The following is a 21,634-nucleotide window of genomic DNA, read 5'->3' on the forward strand; positions in this document are numbered from 1 at the left end:
ATTGAAACAGGTAGTTTTTATTTTATTTTATTGTATCTTCTGAATCTATTGATATATGACAGTTTTAGCATAAGGTAGAGAAATTTTCTGAATTCATTCACAGTGTGCAAGTTATGTAAAACAGGTTTTTTATTTTTTTTTAAAAATTTTTGATATCAGGTTAGGTTATGCTATTCTGAAGCAGTCTTGAGAATAACTTCAATGAATAAGGTCATGCATTAGAGTGATTAATTGACTGGCACATCATATCAAAGTGGCAGTTGTCACCATCAGAAAAACAGGTTGATTCAGGAAAAGATTTGGTAAATTGCTATGCAAGCAATTTACTAGTATGCAACCAAGTTGCATATTAGCAAATTGCTTGCATAGCAGTTTGGGTTTTCTGGTCAAATTTTAATAGAAATAAATTGTAGCCCTCCTCACTATAATATAGTAATCTCTTGTAATTTGTGATGGTTTGGTTTCTGAAAATCATGCCAGTGGGAAACTCATGAATGGGAAGTTAATATCTTATGGTAAAAATATGATTGTGGGATCTAAGGTGACAAGTAATCCTGTAGAAGTCCTCATAAATATTTTTTCTGCTACTAAATTAAAATAATAGAGGTAAAGCATAAAGTTAATCTAAATGCCATTTTAATCATCCAGTACTAATTTACATTAGTACTAATTTTACATTTAGTACTAATCTAGCACACGCTTCTTGGTTAGACCGCGGTTCGAGCCTGTGACCACCAAATACTGAGGATGCGGAAAGGGCAGGGAATGACCACCGATTATCCCTGGAGCAATATGGCCTTAGTTGCTAATGCTCCTAAAAACCAAATAACTTACAATAACTGTCTTTACTCAATAGATTCTCCATTTGATTGTTGATTATTTCAATTATTCATTGGCCATCCTTATTTGTACCAGTTCCATAGCCCCTAAATATCCTGGATAACAAAAATCCCTGATGGAGTGGTGAAGTTTGTGTTCCCTACACTTACAGTTCACAAAATACGGTTCTTCGTCTGTATTGGGACACTCTACCAGTACATGTCTGCCTCTTGCAAAATGGCCACAAGATGGGGAGGTTTGAGAGCAATATTTTGTCATAAGTCCATACCCAAGGCATAAGAAGCACCTAGAGACTATTGTAAATGGCCTATACCTGTTTTTAAGTAACAGTCAAGTAAATTCTATCCAATGTAGAAATCAGTTTATACAACTGTGGAGAGGCACTAACTACCCAATGCCCTGTTATATTGCTTCTGTACTTAGTTGTAGATCTGAAGGTTATATTCTTCTTGACTTCATCCCATGTAATACCAAACTCTTCTAAATTCTTACAATATAATTCTTCTAATATCTCATCCTGGCTCAAATCTTTGGGAACATCATAAATGATTATGGATAGATTATCTTTTCTAGGAACCACCATAGAAATTCCTGCTATAACTAAAGAATTTGACATTGAATTATTTATTAAATCAGCTTTTGATGCTGTTTCTAATAAATCTTGCTTGTTACAAACTAATCTTAATGACTTTAATCAGCTTAAATTCAGTTTTCATTGTATTCACAGCATCAGACTCAGTCATCAGAAATCCTTTGTCGTGCCAGTTCTAAAGCTCTTTTATATTCACAGCAGTTGGGATCTTTAATAGAATGCTGGAAGTTGCTTTTGTGCCTTTACAATTTATAGAAGGGATTCATCTTTATTTGGGCATTCTGCGTAGACATGACCACTCCAGGCATGATGCCCACAAGATGGAGATGTGTAGGTTCAGTACTGAGCTGTATATCCTTACTGAGTATTGTCAACTTGACTTCCATATACCTGCTTGCAATTCATGAGAAAATAGGCTTGGGCATTTTGCCATGTTTTGACCCAATCAGTCTCTGCTGCTGCTGACAAAATTTGAATTGATTTGAGCACTCCAACTTGTCTTACATCATCTTGCTACATCTCACACACGTGCAACTAAGACGTTAACTATCACCTTTATCACACATCCACTAATTCTTCTGTGTTGGGCTTTATTCAAGTGTAGTCAAATTTACATTGTCTTCCAAAATATCTGTAGACTTCCTGCTCATTACTGTACTGCTTTAATATAGTAGTGTATCATATACAGGATAGGGTGCTAATCTTGACAGTGAATCAGTTGATTTCAATTTTATTAAAGTTAAAAAGTGCCAAAGTGTGTACAGAAAGGTCAAGAAATGAAAAATGGCTAAAAGGATTAAAAAAGTGATTTATTACAGGGAATGGAAAGATGAGATGGGATAGTTTTTTTTTTTTTTGTTTTTTTTTTTGCTGATGCTGTATAAGCTAGCTTCCTTGTATCATTTGCCACTCACTACCAATACTAATCACAGCCCAAGACAAAATGGATCACCTTCAGTTTGTTTGAGAAAGAGATGATGATAATTTTTCATTGAAGATGACTCAAACATGGAATGGAATAGCAAGTTCAGTCAATGATTAAGTGATCTTTTGTGCTGTATAATGAATTGTATCAAGAGAAGAAGAAAAATTCTGTTCAGAATTTTGTACTTAGCTTCCTAAACCATGAATAATTTGTTATGACTGATACAGTATCCATGTTAGGTAACTATTAATTAGAATAATTGGAAGTAATGGACATAGCTCCAAGTAAAGTTTGAGCCTAAATTGATAATGTATTTGTTACTTAATAAATTCAATATAAATAGATAAAATAATCAAAAATTATTTGGCAAATGGTCCTCTTTATCTATTGTTAACCTATAAGAAAGTTGTAGCTTATTTGTTGGACTTGACAAACTAAAATTTGAAATTTCATTTTAATGTTTATTCTGGCAAGAATGCCCTAAAAAAACAAAAAAAAAAAAAAAAAATCTCAGAGCTTGGCTTTATTTGTAGAGCTGATTTTTCTTCCTGGGTGATCAGAATGATCACCCATTTCCTGATTAGTTCCTTTACTTTTCGAACTTGCCCTTATCCTGTGCTATGGTGTATGATTCCATTCACAATTTTATAATCAAGCTTGCTAGTGTTTATATCTTAGACTCCATTTCTCCATTTTTGATAATTGCTTGAAAAATCCCCATCCACCACTTCTAGCTACAATACAAGGTATTTCCTAGTCTCAAAATTAATAATCCTTTAGTTCTTAAAGATTTCTGTGCCATCTCTGTTTCATCCTCATATAAAATGTTTTGTTTCCTGTTTTTACTCGGCGCCTCCGTAGCCAGGTGGGAAGGAGCAGCAGTGTGTAGCGCACGCTTCTTGATTAGACCGGGGTTCGAGCCCGTCACCACCAAATACGGAGGATGTGGAAAGGTCAGGGAATGACCACCGCATATCCCGGAGCAATATGGCCTTAGTTGCTAATGCTCCTAAAAACCAAATAACTAACAATAACTGTCTTTACTCAATAGATTCTTCCAGTCAAAGTTTCCAAATGTTTATTGTGAGACGAAGGGGGGGGGGTGGCCTTCACTGCCACTAATCTGTTGGAAAGATCCTTTCTTGCCACTAAGGCACTCCATCAAAGGGCAAGCTTTGTATTATCTGTCTACCTTAATGTTGCTGCTTTTGATTCTGTTAATGTGTCTGGTCTCATCTCCCTCCTTAACTAATCTGTGGGTTTAAATAAATTGTTATTACTTTGTAAGTTAATTCCATTAAGATGTAACTACATTTAAAAACACTGTTACTCTGCAATTTTTACCTGTATAAAGAGCATCATGTTCTAGGACCTACCTTATCCTCTCTTGATCACATGCACAACTTCTCATGTCATAAGAGTTAACTCTGATTGGTCAATGAAAGAGACAGAAAATCTATCCTACCCTTTAAAAATAGCTCTTATTTTACAGCCAGACTTAACAAGAGAGTGGGGGAAAAAAAACCCAAAAGAAGGGGTAACTTTTTTTTTTTTTTTTTTTTTATAATAAAAATTTATATTCTGTCACCAAAAAGTTGTACCCATAATGCATCTATAACCCTCTCCATATTTCTTTTTATTATCTTATCTTTAAATTTTGTTCTTTATATGTATTGTTTTATTTTATGATATTACAAATAAAACGGCGCCTCCGTAGCCAGGTGGGCAGGAGCAGCAGGGTGTAGCACACACTTCTTGATTAGACCAGGGTTCGAACCCGTGACCACCAAATATGGAGGATGCAGAAAGATCAGGGAATGATCACTGCATATCCCCGGAGCAATATGGCCTTAGTTGCTAATGCTCGTAAAAAAAATAAATAACAAACAAACAAAACATTTCATAGTGCACACATAATGCTAGATGCTTCTTCCTTACTATACCATTAAAGATCTTTTAAATATGCTTCCATCTTATTAGTATTAATATTGGCAAATGATGCAAGAAAGTAAGCTTACACAGCATCAGCAACAAAAAAAATAAATAAAATAAAAAGTTATCTTGTTTCACATATCCATCTCCTCCAATACTTTGTCCAGGTCTCCCTTGAATAAATTCAAACCTGGACACTACCCACTTGCACAAGAACAGATGGAAGCTTATTCAACAATTAACCACCTGTTGGCTGAAGGGAAACCTCTGCACATCTCTTCTGCAACCATCTTTTCTCAATTTGAATTTATGCTTCTCCTCATGGACATAGGATTCTTCCCCTTGCTAAGCCTATCAGTATTGAGTTTGCTCAATCCATTCAAAGCCTTAAACACCTCAATTAGATCACCTTGCAGGTGCCTAGTCTTTAGATGTTGCTGATTTGCAGGACGGAAGCCTTTGGTCCCATCACAAACTCTTTGCTCTTCTCTGTACCCATTCTAGCAGCTCTACATTCTTCCTAAAATGAGGCCTCCAGACCTGTATGCAGTACTCAAGATGTGGCCTGGCCATTGCTTCATACAATGGGATAATCACCTCCTTATCCCTGCTACTAAAATTCCTGTATATCATTGATGAAACCTTGTGAGCTGTCCTGGCTGCCAGTCTGCACTGCTCAGAGAACATCATATCAGACTGCTCAATTATCCCCAGGCCCCTTTTCATTTTTCTCTACCCTGAGTATAGTACCCCACAGTTAATACGTTATTCTAGGATTACTGCTACCCATATTCAGTACATTGCATTTGTTAATGGTAAACTTCATTTGTCATTTCTCAGCCCATCTGCCTAATTTTTCTAACCTTGTTGCAGCTGCATACTTTTATTACTATTGTACACTGCCCAGCCAGCCTTTGTATCATCTGCAAACTTAGACATTAAGCCTGATATACCTTTATCAATATCATTGATAAATATAGAAAACAGCAATGGGCCAGGCACTGAACATTGAGTGACTCCACTATTAACATTAGCCCACGAAAATCAGTGTTTATTGATAACCACTCTCTGTCTTCTCCCATTCAACCATCCCTTTATCCACAGCAGCAACTTTCCCTTAATGCCATACTGCTCCAATTTTTACTGCAGTCTTGTATGTACAACAGTATCAAAAACTTTCCTGAAATCTAAGTATATAATATCAAAATTATTTTTTGCATCCAGTTCCTTTGTAAATGCATCATTGTCACTAGCCTGAGTGTAGTGATAGTGACATCATCAATATGCCCATTTATAAAGTTATTTGTTATTCACTGTTCTTAATCTTAAATGCTTATTCTGAATATATTTGTAAGCTTGGAATTAAATTTTTAATTTGTTTTGATTCATAACATCAATGTGTAATAGGCAACTTTTATTTGTTTTGCAGTTTCAGAACTTGACATGATTTTATGCAGAATGTACAGTACAGTTTGAATATATATTTAAATAGTAACATGTTAATTATATTTTATTTTATATTCACTGTAAGGCTGTTTCACTCATATTAATAGGCCCGAGTCCTGCCTGGAGAAAAGACTCTTCGCTTGCATTATGCAAATTGCAATTGCTATAATGCTGATTTTGATGGTGATGAAATGAATGCCCACTTTCCACAAAGTGAGCTTGCCAGAGCAGAAGCTTATAATATTGCAAGTGTGAACTTTCAGTATCTGGTACCAAAGGATGGAACACCTTTGAGTGGCCTTATTCAGGATCATGTCATTGCTGGATCAATGCTAACTAGAAGAGGAAGATTTTTTACAAGGTTTGTATATATATTGTGTGTTATTTCTGAAAGTTGGGTAATTTTTTCCCCAGAGTAATAAATCTGATGTAATCATATGCTATTATACACTGACGACGTTGAATATTATTAGATAAATATAAATATTACTTAAATGTTTTAAACCTAAATGAAGATTTAAATTAGGATATTTTCCCGAATTTTGAGAAACTGACTCCAGACTATTCTGAAAGACTACTCACACACAAACCAGTCTTCCAGTTTGCTTTATTTCAATTATTTTTTTTCCGATCAGTTCTATAAAAATATCTTTTATTAAAGTTGTAAGCAGTATACAAGAGTTGTTGAACAAGGAATTATTTCTGATAAATGTTGATATCTGTATGCTTTTTGCCTTGCCTTGTACTTAATATAATTACTGTTATTTTCCTTTTTTTTTTATCCTTATCATAAGTCTTACTTGTAAATTGTTTAGGGTTAGTTTTAGTACTTTATCCAGATATTTGTTAATACATGGCAGATTTTTTTTATCTTTACTGTCTATTGTTTCTAATTGTAGTATTCTTTGTATAAGTAAATTGACAATAACAAAGGATGAAAATGCAATTTGCTGTACAGATAATACCAAACATTTAATGGAATTTTTGTGCAAATTCAAATCTGTTTGTGCATCTGAATATATTGGAGACACACACACATGCACACAGAATTGCAAAAAAAAAAAAAGAGGAATTAATTCAAACAGTAGTAGTCACCTTTGGCCTGTATTGATGACTTCAACCTTATCAAGTGTAGTTTCTACTGACTTCTGATAGATGTTGACCAGGATTCACCTCTTCCTCCTGAAAAGCACATGCATGAGCTAGTTTAGAAGAGGATTGTTTTGGCTGCAGTGTGATCTGGTACCCTAGTTCATCCTGCAGGTATTCAGCTGGACTGAGGCCTAGGCTATAAGACAACCAGTCCATCTTTATATCATTATCCACAAACCAATCCTACATGACCCTCACTCTGACACAGCAATTTTCTCATACTAGTACTGACAGCTTATTTTCATAGTGCTGCAACAGGTGGATTTAGGGGAGGGGGCACATGGGGACATTCTCACCCATAAATTGGATTTAGCATTAGCAGAGGTATATGATGCAAGAAAGCAAGCTTATGCAGCATCAGCCAAAAAAAAAAAAAAAAAAAACCCTCTCATTTCACTCATCTGTTCACTTCAAATGCCTGTCCAGCTCAGCCTTAAATTTATTTAAGCTATCCGCAAATTTCCATACATCTATTCCGCTGCCTTTCCTTGGTTTGAATCTGTGCTCCCTAAGGTTCTTAATATGAGCAAGAAGAAGAATCCCATCAGCCTAGTCTCCAGGTGCTGCAGTTTGCAGAACTTAAGCCTATCTTGGTAAGAGCAACCTTATGTTCCCCTCACCAATCTTGTTGCCCTTCTTTGTACTTGTTCTAGCAACTCTACATTCTTCCAAAAATGAGGCCTCCACATCTGTAAACAGTATTCAAGGAGTGCTCTCGCCATTGCCTTGTACAGTGCAGATGTGCTCTTAAGGTCGTTAGTGCCAATGTGTACAACAATATTATCTTTTTTGCCCTTAAAAGATGATATCTGCTGTACAGCGTCATCAACTTTTGACCCTGGCAGACATACTCTGGTTCTGTTCCACCTATCCTTTTTGCATAATATATTCCCTGTCTCCCCAACAATAGATTTATAAACATCATATTTTAATGTACTGTTGTGCCAGAAACAAAATGAAAGAAAGTAGGGACTGCGGGAACTACACATTGTTGGAATTCCTGGGGGGGTTGAATGCAGCCCTCCCTCTATCTACCATAGATTCAGCTAGGCTGAGTCATCACAGGCCACTTTCTTCAATGCTTTTCACGAGAGTAAGCAATCCCGTTTACACCAAAGGGTGTCACTTTTATGTCAGTTCCTCAAAAGAAATGTTGAAGAGTACAGAAATGTACAAAAATGACTTGCCCTGTTTCACAGCTTTGGAAGGGGAACTCATGATCTGGAAGCAGGTATAGATGAAACAAGACTGCAGAGCAGACTCGCAGGCAGAAGCGTACAAAAGCTTGTCTTGTGTCCCAGACATCAGGGTCATTCTACAACTCATCAATTCTGCCCATCATAACATGGCAGAAAGCTCATTTTCAGTGCTCATTTTCAATCTTCTGCTGAAAGTTTAGCAGGAGACTAAACTTGAACTACATTTGAAACCCTGTAAATGAAGTAACAGTAAGTTATTTTGCAGCATGTTTTATGCTGTAATTATTTGTATAAAAACATGAGTAAAAAATAAGTTTAAACAAATTTCTGAATTTGTCTTACTACAATTTCCTGATCTGTGATTCTCCTAATATGGGGGAACTAAAAATGCATTTATCATACTACCAGCATTAAACCCTGTACATACAGCACCTAGACAGACTAGACTATTATGATTTACGTGTGAACTCTCCACTCCCCAGAAAAAAAAAATTCTGGTTCTGCCTATGAGTGTAGTGCATAATTGTCCAAAACATCCAAGTAGGTCATGGACTTGGTAGTTTTATGCACTAACACCACTGGAACAAGTCCAAACCACCTGCCTTTTGATCACCTCCACCAAATGTCATTGTTGAAACTGTGCACTCTGATAGGCAACAGTTTCTCCATAGCACCTTCTGCTACTGTTTTAGAGTCCATGAACATTGGGAACAAAACTGCACCAGATGCCATTTCACATTGGTAAATGTGATACTGGGCTTATGTGCGGCCTTATCCTAGAAACCAAGGCCATAATGGTTTATGTACTGATGGATGTTCCTGCTGCCTCTTAAGACCTGCACTTTGTGATGTTTTCCCCAGATGACTCGAATGGGGTATGAGCCACTGTCTTTTTGGTTTTGTTGAATGTGCACCATGAGTGTGATGCCATTCAGGCCGTTTGGTTTTTCTTTCTCATTGAGGTATAACCCACAGTCATACATCTTTGAATATCATCAGTTGCCACAGTGGATTTTGAGTCACACTTACACAGAGAAAGATTATTTATGTAGTATACAACCATCATCCCATATTAAAATCTGCAAGTTCCAATCCTCATATCATATCATAAAACTATTGGGTTAATGAGGCCTATTGTCATATCATACTGGCCTATTATATGATATTCTTCTACTGGACGACTTCACAAATGAGATGGCTAATGGCAGTAGTGTTAGATGGCTAATGGCAGTTATGCCCTTATATATTCTGCATAAATACAAAATATATAAGGGCATTTGTTGGTAAGGCTGAACCAATACATAAGTCAGTAGTCTCCCTCTTGGGAGACATGATATAGTGCACAGTATTCATGGCAAATAATTACTATATTACTAACTTTGTAATAGTTATTGGCATCACTTAAATGACCAAAACACAACCTGAGCTAATAACTACTGGATAACAGAATTATATTGCAAGGGAAACCCATAAACCTAGAAATACAATGTGCTGATTTAAGGGTGGTTTTTTTTTTTTTTTTTAATATAGGGTGAAAAATCCAGGAAAACCAGGACATCTAGTCTTGGTTTTATGGGATTTGTCCTGATGTCCCAATTTTTACCCCCCCCCACCAAATTCTAAACATAATGGTTTATTCAGCAGTTTGCATAAACTAATTTTCAATCTTAAACTAGATCTAGAGAATACAATTTCATAAAAGGCTTATGCATTTCTAATGCTGGTAAAGCCATTACAAGAATACAGATTAGTGCAATTGTATAATTTCTGTACGTAACCAACCACATAAGTAGTTATAAATTGGCATCCTTAAGTATATCTCATATTGTGAATACCTTCACAACAAGTTGCCATGATATCGCCTTGAATAACTAATGATTCACCATAGGAGAAGATGTTCTCATATAGAATTATGCATTTACGTTCACAGAGTTAATTTTAAAAAAAAATAGGGATGACAGCTGGCATGAATTTTCCTTTTTGTCTGTTAGTGGTGCTGAATATGAGTATCTGCTGTATCACCAGACAGAGCCTCCTCCTGTGGTCTGAGATGGAATTCCATGCACTGAAAATTTGTATAATTAATTTGAGTCCAAGTAAAATCTCAGTTTTACAACAACTGATACAGGGCACAATCTGTTGTTTGGTTGAACAATCTGCATTGTACTCTTCACTGATCTAGCTCAAGGATGCAGTGTTAACTTTTGTAATTTGAGAATTTTATCATTCAGAAGATGTAATATAGGGAAAAGTTGCCTAAACTGGATTGAGAAATTTTATATAATTTAAAACTTTATATAATTTAAAGCAGCTATATAACAAAAATAGGTGTTTTTTGACTGCAGGGGTTTCTCTTATTAGTTTTATTTTAGCCACAGAAGAAGAAATTGCTACCTGAAAAAAGGTAGTGATCACGCAGTTGTTAGTGGAAGATGAAGAAAGATATTGCATTAGCTAATGATAAAGGCACAGTTTTTAAGTTCAGAAGACAGGTCTGTGACATTTAAGGCACTATATGGGATCTGTTAATTGGGCAGATTGCATTTGAATCACGGAATACCTTTTAAAGCAAAAATTGCAGAAGCCACATGTATTAAGAAAATATTGCAGGAGGAGTAGGATGCCAAAATGGATGAATGTGGAGCTGGCAGATCAAATAGAGGAGAAAAAAGATATCATAGGATAATTACAGAGTGATGAAAAGCGGAAGCATAGAACAGTAACAAGTTGATCTGTGATAGTACCACAAATAAGGTTAGGGAGGTGAAGGCTGAGTATGAGAAAGAACTGGCTAAGAGAGCAAAGAGTGGGGACAAGTAATTTTTTGTGTATGTGAATACAAAGAAGAAGAAAATGAATCAGATTGGACCCTTGTGTGCTGGTCATGGAGAAAGTCTTAAATAACTCAGCTGATGTTGCTGATGAATTGAATAGGTACTTTGCAACCTTATGGCTGTAGCGCAACCATTTAAATACTAGTGTGCGATTCTGGGATCTTTTTGAATGTACAGCATACTTAACCCTGTACAAGGTATGGGGTCTAAGAGACCTTATGGATTGATTTTTCAGGAGGAAAAAATTATTAGAAGAAATATTTCACAAAACACCGGATAATATATTTTATTATAAAGAACCATTCTTTTTACCTTCCTTCCAATTGGTCCACATCTTCTTTAACTTTCATTGGTCACATTGATTAGAAATTGCCTGGTTAAGGGTTAAATTGCATAAACAATTCACTGCTATATTGTATGGTATTCATTACAGTAAAACTTCCTTTTTTATTTGTTTCTGTCTCTTTTACATTTGTTTGACAAAATGCTTCTTGAACTACATTATAAAAAGTAGCTTTTCCTTTCTTTTCTACTATGCTGAAATTTACACTTCTGAATAACTTTTGACCATGAATTCTTACATGACATAGCTAGAGTATAACAGTAATATTGTTATACTCTAGTATAACAATATTACTACAGTAATATTGTTAACTACAGTATAACAGTAATTAAAAATAAAACAGCTTAGCTTTATTTCAGTTTTGCGTATAAATCACTTATCTTTAATAATGCACAGTCATTTGAGTTATAAAGTCTACCAATAATTGGATGTACTGTACAGTTTTCTGATAGGTTTAGTTTTATTTGGCTCATAGTCAAGTTTGTCTATTTTTCAAATATGTAGATGTGTTATTTTTTTCATTTACAGATCTGCTGATTAACAGTATCACTAAAAACTGCTCTGGGAAATGTATACTTAAATTGCATAAATAATTCACTGCTAGAAGAAGAGACTACAGCAGAGCCAGTGGAAGCAGTAATTAACTAAATTTAATAAGTTTTAATACGACAAGTAGCTTTTGGAGTAACGAACTCCTTCAGCAAGTACATACAGAAATGCAAACATGGAATAAATCATACTAAATATGCTGTACATTATCAGATGACTGGGAGAGTGCATACATGAATGCAGGTGCTCAGTCATTCACTAGGCCAGATCAGGCAATTGTTGTTAGTGCGCAGCATGATATGCATAACAATATTGAAAGTTTCTGTCCTCCTTAACCTTTGCCTCATGTTGTCTTGAGAGTGACTAGTTCACAGATAGTTTTCATTCTCATATGATTCTTGTGCTTTGTAGAACCTGTATATCCAACTTTGTATATTTTTCACATCTATTAAACCTTCAGGACATTTTAGACATTTTTTTCCCCACTGAATGTTATTAGAATTTCACTTACTCAAGTGCAAAAATTCAATGATAAGGTACTGCTTGCAAGGAAAAGATGTGATTCTCTCTAACCCCCTCTCCATCAGAAACTTTTAGTGGTGTGCCTAGTGCTGCCATGTTGAGGGAGAAGCACCTCAAGCAATCAGTACTTCTTATACAAGTGACACATTATTCATATTTATTATGTTTGTGAAATATAAATTAAGAGACCTTATATTTGAATGCAACTTATAATACCTGATTTTGCTATTCAAGAATAAAACAATAGGCAAAGGACTCTTTCAGGTAACATATTAGAACATTTGTAAGTCATGTATAAAAGTTTCACTAATCAGGCAATCTTTTTTTCCTTCTGAATTTCATTTCACTCAGATATGGTCAGTTTTCTACTATTTGTAGTGTAATGAAATGAAAAATATTTAAGTGCTGATTAATGGCCACTCTTCCCTACAAAAATATTTAATTTCATTATAAAAGATTATTTGCCATCATAATTTACTAAATAATAATGAGCTATGACTTGTAATTTATTAAGGAATTTTTTGGTCTGGTACTAGGTGTGCAGAACCTGTTAGGTGCCTTTCACAAAAAAGTTCTGCACAGTAACTGTTGGTCCATGTTTAATGATTGAAACTTTTCTACCTTCTTAAAAATAATCTAGTTTTACTCTTTGTTTTTGAAGTAATATTTTTGTGGTTTTCACAGAGTATTAGCGTGAAAGAACCTAACAAGTTTCACACATCTGTTTTTGTAACTTTCTGTGCTTCATAGACATGTGACACTCATAGGTGCTGCTTGTATTTCATGTTTATATCATATGGTAACAGTGTTATTTAATTGTAGTTACATCTAAATGGAATTAATCCATTAATGTAATGACTCATTTAACATCAAGATCAGTTTTTGTTATATGTTCGATTTGTTATATAAAAAACAGTTCTGTTGTCTTGGCTAGTATTAATTTCATTTTGTTGTCTTTTTTTATCATCATTTATTTATGTGAAAAGAAATATATATTAACAATAAATTCAGTTGTGTATGAATATTGAGAATTGTAAGAGCAAAGTAAGGAGTTAGTTTGTGAACACAAAGAATATAATAGAGAAGTCAAGCCTCTTTGGAATTGTGAAATTTGATGCCCGAAGAAATCTATAATTTTTATAATGATACATAATACCATTGGAGGAGCAGACATAGTATATGAATTATGTGCAGTATATGATGTCATCAGAAACAGTGGATGGCTAATCATGTGATTTTGTATTCTGTGCTAAATAAAGAATAAGCTACAAATATCTGTTTGTGCAAATAGTGCAAAGAATTCAAGTAAGAATGTTTTATTTTTTAAGGAAGTTAGGGTTAGATCTCATAAATGAAGTGAAAAGTTGATCACTAATGACAAATATTCCCTGGTATGAGAGAGAAAAGAGATAGGAAGCAATCAGAACAAGCAGTAAAATTAGTGAAAACTGAAACAAGGTGCAGAGAAAAGGTGCCATTTTTATGCAGTAAAAATAAATAAAAAGTTTTACCATAAAACATGTTGCCAGTTTTTATGCCTGGATTATACAAAAAATGTGCTTTTTGTATTTTGAAAAATCTTGGGATGAAAATCATATTTGTTTATATTTTAATATTTCTTTTTTATATATTTCAGTGCATTTAAAAACATTTTTAAAACATCATCCATTAGAGTTTGCGGATGTAGTATTAGTAGTAGTAGAGGCATATGATGCAAAGAAAGCAAGCTTTAAAAAAAAAAAAAAAAATTCACATATGCATTCCTTCTAAAAGTTTGTCCAGTTCTTCCTTGAATTTATTAAACTATCAACTTCCACAATGACAGATGGAAGTTTGTTCCAGCAATCAACTACCCACTGGCTAAAGACAAATTTCCACACATCTATTCTACAACTGTCTTTCCTCAATTTGAATTTATGCCCCCACAGGTTTTTATTAATCTGAGCAAGAGGAAGAATCCCATCAGAATTGAGCCTGCCTAACCGATTCAAGGCTTTATACACTTCAATCAGATGACCTCGCAGGTGCCTTGTCTCCAGATGCTGAACTTTGCAGAACTTTAGCCTTCTTGGTGAGAGGACCCCTTCGTTCCCACTCACCAATCTTGTTGCCCTTCTCTGTACTTGCTCAATCAACTTTACATCCTTCCTAAAATGAGGCTTCCAGACCTGTACTCAAGGCATGGCCTGATCATTGCCGTATACAAAGTGATAATCACCTCCTTTTCTCTACTAGCAAAATTCCTGTATATCATTGACAATACCCCCATGACCTGCTCTGGCAGCCTGTCTGCACTGCTCAGAAAACTTCATATTTGACTTCACCAAATACTGAGGATGCGGAAAGGTCAGGAAATGACCACCGCATATCCCCCAGAGCAATATGGCCTTAGTTGCTAATGCTCCAAAAAAAAAAAAAAAAAAAATAACAATAACTTCACAATTATTCCCAGGTATTTTTCATTCTCTACCACCCTAAGTGTAGTACCACACAGTTGGTATGTTTCTCTGGGGTTACTTCTAAAAAATTTTTTATTATCCCGCAGGGATAATAAAAAACAGCATTTTAAGAGGAAAAAGATGTGCCTGTGTAACTTTGAAATATTGCGTTCTTGACAGTTTTAATGATTTTATAAACTCAAAAACGGAAGTGCCTAATAGTTTTATGTTCTATTTTATACAGTTTTTTTTTTTTTTTTTACCCCTCCCAGCAGAATTAGTAAACCATTTCTGCATTGTTTGCTTATACATGTAATATATAAGTAAAAATAAGGAAAAGAGATTTAAATTTTGGTGCTATTGATTTTATAAACTGAAAATACTTTTACATTTTTGTTTGAGGTTATTTTTTCTTATTTTGTGCAAAACTAATAGTTTTGTTTAATTGAAAGTGATGTATAAGAAAAAAAAACAGAATTTTAAATTTAAAAATTTAAATAAAAAAACTAAGTACAATAATGCAATTCATTCAAAAGGAATTAATGTAAATTCAAAAGCATTAAGAAAAGGAATCAAAAAAATTCAAAGTAATCGAACAATTATACAACTCCAGGCTTAAATTACCCAATACAATCGTGAAATTAAACATCTTATTAATGCTATTAATTTTTGGAAATAATGCCACTCTTAATATAGTATATTGTACTGTCTGATACATTTACAATAAATTAGGCTGAGTTCGTCAATGTAACATGAAGGTAATTTTAAAATACTATAAATAGTGATCCAATCATTGAAACATCAATCTCGATAACTAATTGTGTACTTCATTCAATAGGAATAAAAGGGAGTAACCATTCTTCTCCTCCTCCCCTAGCTTTTCTTGTTCTCTAACTATGGAGGGGGGGGGAATAAATTCCAGAGATTGGCCAGATTTGTTGCTGCAAAATGGATAAACCTATTCCCAGCCCACTTTGATCTCACCCAAATCAGCTTCTCCCTGCATTTGTTGCCTCAAGTATTACTTTCAAACATCCAGTCCAAAATAAAGGAAAATATCCTAGTCCCTGTTGTCAGGACTGTACCAGTATAGCTCTAATAAAGCAAAAGGAGGCATGAGAGTTGTTTTTACTTACTCACTTTCCATCACAATCAAGATCTCGAAGAAGAGTTTGAAAAGTATATATTTGCTTAAGTTTTCTTAGTATATTTCTTTAGCTTTCAAAATAAATCCTTGAGATAATTCACATGGTGAAATGTCCTACTTATGAAACCAATTATGGTTGCTTACAGAGACTCGTCATTCTGTATTAACTAACTTGTATTGGTTTATTTATTTTATTTACAGAATCTAAGGCAGTTCACCCAGTTGATATGAATGACTAGTGCAATGTTGAGTTAGTTTGGCATAAGCAATGGGAAAAAAAAAATGAGTTTAGGAGTATGTTATAGGTCAAATGACTGTGATGAGTATGATAAACAACTGTAGACAAATATTGACTCCTCATGCATTAGGACCCTCCAGAAGAATGAACTGCTAGGTGCCACAGATCACAGCATTTTATTGTGGGATCTATTTAAAGATATAACTATTATCAGAGGTGAAGAGGAGAGATTTTGCTTTCATAAAGATGACTGCAATGATCTCAGTTTAAATTCTGTTTAGTAAGATACTGATGATGTTCCAACTGTAAATATAAATGGGAAGCATTCAGATAGTAATTAGTAGTAGTAGCAAATTATGCAAGAAAGCAAGCTTATATAACATTAGTCAGAACACACACACACACACACACACACACACACACACACACACACACACACACACACACACACACACACACTTCACCCATCCATAACCTTCAAGAATTTGTCTAGTTCTTTGATTTATTCAATCCACTTCAACAACAACAGATGGAAAGCCTGTTCCAATAATCAACCACCCGCTGGCTGAAGGTAAACTTCTGCACATCTATTCTGCAATCGTCTTTCCTCAACTTGAATTTATGCCTCTCATCTGTGTAGTCTCAGAAAGATGTTTAGTGAAATGGACCATAATCTGCCATGTTGGTCCAGTGTGGATTGCAGATTGACCATGTTTAGCAGTCAGGGCCTTGAACTCCAGTCTGCTCAGAGTGTGTGTGCTACTGCACTCCCACACCTGACCATATTTAGCAGTAAGAAGCTTGAACCCCAGTCTACTCAAAGAGTGCGTGCTACTGCACTCCTGTGATGACCACTTGGCTGCTGAGGCCTTTTTTTGTACTATCACTACTGTCATTAATCACCCTGCCAAACTTTATCATCTGCAAACTTAGACATTAAGTATGATATACATTCATCAATGTCATTAATAAATATTGAAAACCACAATGGACCCAGCATTGAACCCTGGGGAATTCACAAAGAGCAATGCCCATCAATATCCACTCTGTCTTCCACTTAACCATTCCTTTATCCATAGCAATAAATTGCCCTTAATACCACAATTCTCTAGCATTGCTATATATTTGTATAGCAGTCTTTTATATGCAACAGTATCAAAAGCTTTCCTGAAATCCAAGTGTATGATATCAAAATTCTTCCTTGTATCCAGTTCCTTGGTCACTGCATCATAGTAACCTATTAGGTTCATTAGACAAGACCATGCTATGACTGCAGTATAATTGCATTCCTCTCCAGATGTCCTGCATTACTTCTTTAACCAGTGACTTCATTATTTTCCCTGGAACAGATGTTAAGCTAACAGGTCTGTAATTCCCATGTGACTTTATGTATCTCTTTATGAATTGGGGATACATTTGCACATCTCCAGTCCATAGGGACCTCCTCTAAATCCAAGGATGCTCTCACAGTTATTGGTAAGGTTATTGGCTAGATTCCATCCACCCTGGCACGTTTTTTATGTTCAGCTTCAACAATTTCACTTTCCTTTCAGATATCACTAAGTCATTTATCTTCAAGTTAGAGTTTGATAAACTTCTGGCATTCTTTCCCCTCCATAAAGAATTCCTGATGTGTGAATCTACATTCACGCATCAGGAATGTAGATTCACAACCTGAGCAGGGTCATCAACAGTTAACTCATTGACATAGTGTCCCAATGTGATTCAACCCCTTCCTTCTACTGTAAATATATGCATGTAGTCTTTGCATTCTTTATCAGCGACTTCTCATAATCTGCCTTAGCTTGCCTAACTGCATTTTTGACTTGGTTGCAGACATAATTTATATGCACTGCAGGCTTCTGTATCACCTGACAATTTATATGCATTCCATGCATTTTTCTTCTCTTCTACATGTCTTAGTAGTTCTTTTAAGGTCATTTATTTATTCATTTAGGGCTAAGCCTTGAACAGTATTTCTTTGTTGAAAAGCAGCCTAGTAGTTTCTTTGATAACTTGACTGAATACTTCCCATTCAGAATTTGCTGTTGGTAATATGATCAGTTGGTCCCACTGCACAGAATTTAAAAAAAAAAAAAACTCTGGATCACTGTAGTCACCCTTATGAAAGCAAAAGCCTTTATCCTTGACAGTAGTTATTTTATTTCACATTAGATTTCTAATTAAATTTCACATTATACACTATGATTGCTGCTACCCAGTGGATCTTTTACCTGCAGATTTCTGATGCATGAAGAATCACTCTTGATAACCAGATCAAGAGTATTATTTCCTTTTGTTGCCCCTCTAGCATGCTACTGTAGAAATTAACCATCCAAGAAATCTACAAAAATCTTGCTAGCATGTGAGCGACCAAGCTACAAATTCCTGTCAACACCTGTAAAGTTAAATTCCTCCATTATTAGATATTCTGATTTATTGGCTTACTCTATTTCTTTATGTAGCTGCTTTGTATACTCATCACAGTCATTAGGCCTATAATTATGCACTCCTACTCTCAATTTTGTTTTCCCGGTACTTATATCATTGCACTGATCATCCATGTCGACTGGATGCACTGCCTTACATTTAATATGCTTCTTAATTAAGAGCATAATCCTTTCTGCCCTGTCTGTTCTTTCTGTATACATTGTACTCCCCATATTCAAATTCAGGATCATTTATGTCTGAGTGACACCATGTTTCTGCTATCCTACAATGTCTGCATTTGATGACTTAACCAGTACTTCAAATTCAACAAAAATATTTACAATTGTAGAAGCTACTGCTTTTTATACCAACAAAAGATACTGTTCCAGCTTTAGACTTAAATTGATGCCAATGAACTGATGAGACTATTGAATATTGGTATGATTTATAAATTATCAGGAGATAATTTATAATCATACCTTGGCTTGCTACCCCCACCCTCCTTTGTGACAGGCATGTCACAAAGGAGGGTGGGGTAGCAAGCCAAGGTAGATGAGAGAACTCTCATCTACCTTGGAACTCTCATATAATATGAGAGTTCAAAATATGTTAAAATACAGACTTAACATATTGTCAAGTGTATATTTTAACATATTTTGAATTTTAAAAATACATGAATTACTAATCAGCAATTTCTGAATGGCATTTTATTTCATAAATAAAATAAAGTGAAAGCTGGCTCTGTGCCAGTTATTTTTAAGTATATCATATGATGTGTGGTTCCATGTCAATATTAGACACACTTGTTTTTGATCATTTGAAGGGTTTTAGAATAATTTAAGTTATTAAATTCCATTACATATTTAAGTTGTTTTCAGTCATTACACTATGCATAGTAAAATATGCATTGTACTGGTGATTATACTATTGGCTAATGGTAATTTTCAATGTTTTTCTTTGTTATGTGAGTATATTAGTAGTAATAATAGTACTGATTTATCGGTATTGGTTGACACTAATGTGCTGCTTTCAAATACTGGGACAGGTTGTTTATTCTAATATTACTCAAAAAAATTTGTACCCAGTAGTTGGGGGCAGTACATATATTTTGAGATTTTAAAAATATTGCCATTTGTGTGGCTTTCAAATTTGTGTGTAACTGAACAGAGAACAACTGGTTTGGTATGACTTCTTATGATGACTCTCACTTAATGTTTGCTATGTTGACTCATATAAGAGTGCAGCAGTACCCAAAAGTACTGTACCATAATGCATATATTATATGCATATATTATAGCTTGGTATAGTGCCAAGCTATATATATATATATATATATATATATATATAGCTTGGTACTTTTTTTTTTTTTTTTATATGCTTGTGTTGAGTTTAGTTTATGTACGTGGAATAAACTTTCAATAGAACTTTGAATTTTTTTCTGATTTACAGCTCAGACCAAAAGTAGGTGTTTATTTTTAGTCATGAATTCCATACTTTTACTTTTTAACCATTAATTACAAATTTTCAGAATGTTCAGAACCCTGTTATTTCTCAACACATTTTGAAAATGATGGCATGTTAAATGTGCTCTCTGAAATATAGATGAAAGTGAATGTGTTAATTTTGTCAGCCAGCTTTAGTGTTTAAAACATTTAAATGTTAATACCCTGAGAGAGAGAGAGAGAGAGAGAGAGAGAGAGAGAGAGAGAGAGAGAGAGAGAGAGAGAGAGAGAGAGAGAGAGAGAGAGGGGTAGAAAGGAATCACCAAGAAAGAGAAGAATGATGATATCCAGCTTGGCAAACCCAGGGTCCTGAGCTGGATATCATCATTCTTCTCTTTCTTGGTGATTCCTTTCTACTTCTCTCTCTCAGGGTAACTTGGGAATTTTTTTTTTTTTTTTTTTGGATGGTGCAGCATAAGCCTCAGGCTTCCTTGTACCATATGGCTAATAATAAAAATAAATAAAAAAAATTAGTTTATGTAGTGCATTGTATGATAATCTGCTTGCAAAAAAATAAATTCTGTATTTTAATATTTCAGAGAAGAATATCAAAGACTAGTATTTGGTGCACTCACATTTATCCATAAACCAATAAAAATACTTTCACCAGCAATTTGGAAACCTACTGCATTGTGGTCAGGAAAACAGGTAATGGTTATGTGTTTTTACTGGTAAGTGTTGCATGTGTTGCTTTACTACATTTCATTAAATGTTTAAATTTTTTAAAAATTCAAGTTAAGAAATAGTTCATTTATACTTCAGGACTGGGCAACCTTGCTGAAGTTAGGCGACAACTTCAAAACTCTCATTATAAACAAAGCGATCCCCCCCCCCCCCAGTTTTTATTAACATAAATACACTTTACTTATTAAATAAATACTTTATTTACTAAAGCTTTGAGTATACAGCCTTAAAAATAGAGCATTAATGGTTATACATTCTCTTTATATTCTACTGATACACAATGCTGTTATGGGCTTTCATTTTACTCATCTGTTCTGAAATAGTTATGTAATTTATTTTGTCAGAACTGATGACTGTTTTTTCAGTACATAATTCTTAATAGTGGTCAGATGCAATAAATAAATGTTTGCTGACATTCTAACCATGCCATCACTTTATTTGTTTTCAAGCACTTTGATAATTTCTGGTGCTTTTTCCTTAAACGAGTCATCCACATGATCGTTTGAGTTACTCCTTAGGTCACTAGCCTTCTGTTTGTTGATTGTCGTCTCGCTGTTCACAGAGGCTGCAATTTCCTCTTTGCTCAGGTAATGTGCAACTGGAGCTTCCTTATCCACCTCAATCCAAGCAGCCAGGTCATTTGCTCCAGGACTGCCACCAAGTATGTTACAAGCAGCCTCTTCTTCTTGTTCTGAAAATGCTGCTAATTCAAGGTTATTATTAGTGATCTCATCTTTTCCAATACATTTTTCCCAGCAGTTGAGCTTACTTTCTTCCATGCTAATCCAATATTGTATGCAGCATCTTTTGGTGTTAATATTTTCAGAAATTCTTAAACTTGAGTTTCTGAGTTCACAACAC

The 21,634-nt window shown here is 34.7% G+C and overlaps 1 protein-coding gene across 1 annotated transcript in view; it reads left to right on the plus strand.

The window, feature by feature from the left end:
- The window catches only part of Polr1A (RNA polymerase I subunit RpI1), a 476,971-nt gene that overhangs the window by 118,554 nt on the left and 336,783 nt on the right, over positions 1-21,634 (plus strand). Inside the window, exons 11-12 of the mRNA XM_090382924.1 lie at positions 5,843-6,096; positions 20,629-20,737. Of these exons, the coding sequence (XP_090239050.1) occupies positions 5,843-6,096; positions 20,629-20,737 (363 nt within the window). The remainder of the gene's footprint in view (positions 1-5,842; positions 6,097-20,628; positions 20,738-21,634) is intronic.

This window comes from Mastigoproctus giganteus, chromosome 10 (genome assembly GCF_048544385.1).
Source record: "Mastigoproctus giganteus isolate SK-2022 chromosome 10, ASM4854438v1, whole genome shotgun sequence".
Classification (NCBI taxonomy): Eukaryota; Metazoa; Arthropoda; class Arachnida; order Uropygi; family Thelyphonidae; genus Mastigoproctus; species Mastigoproctus giganteus.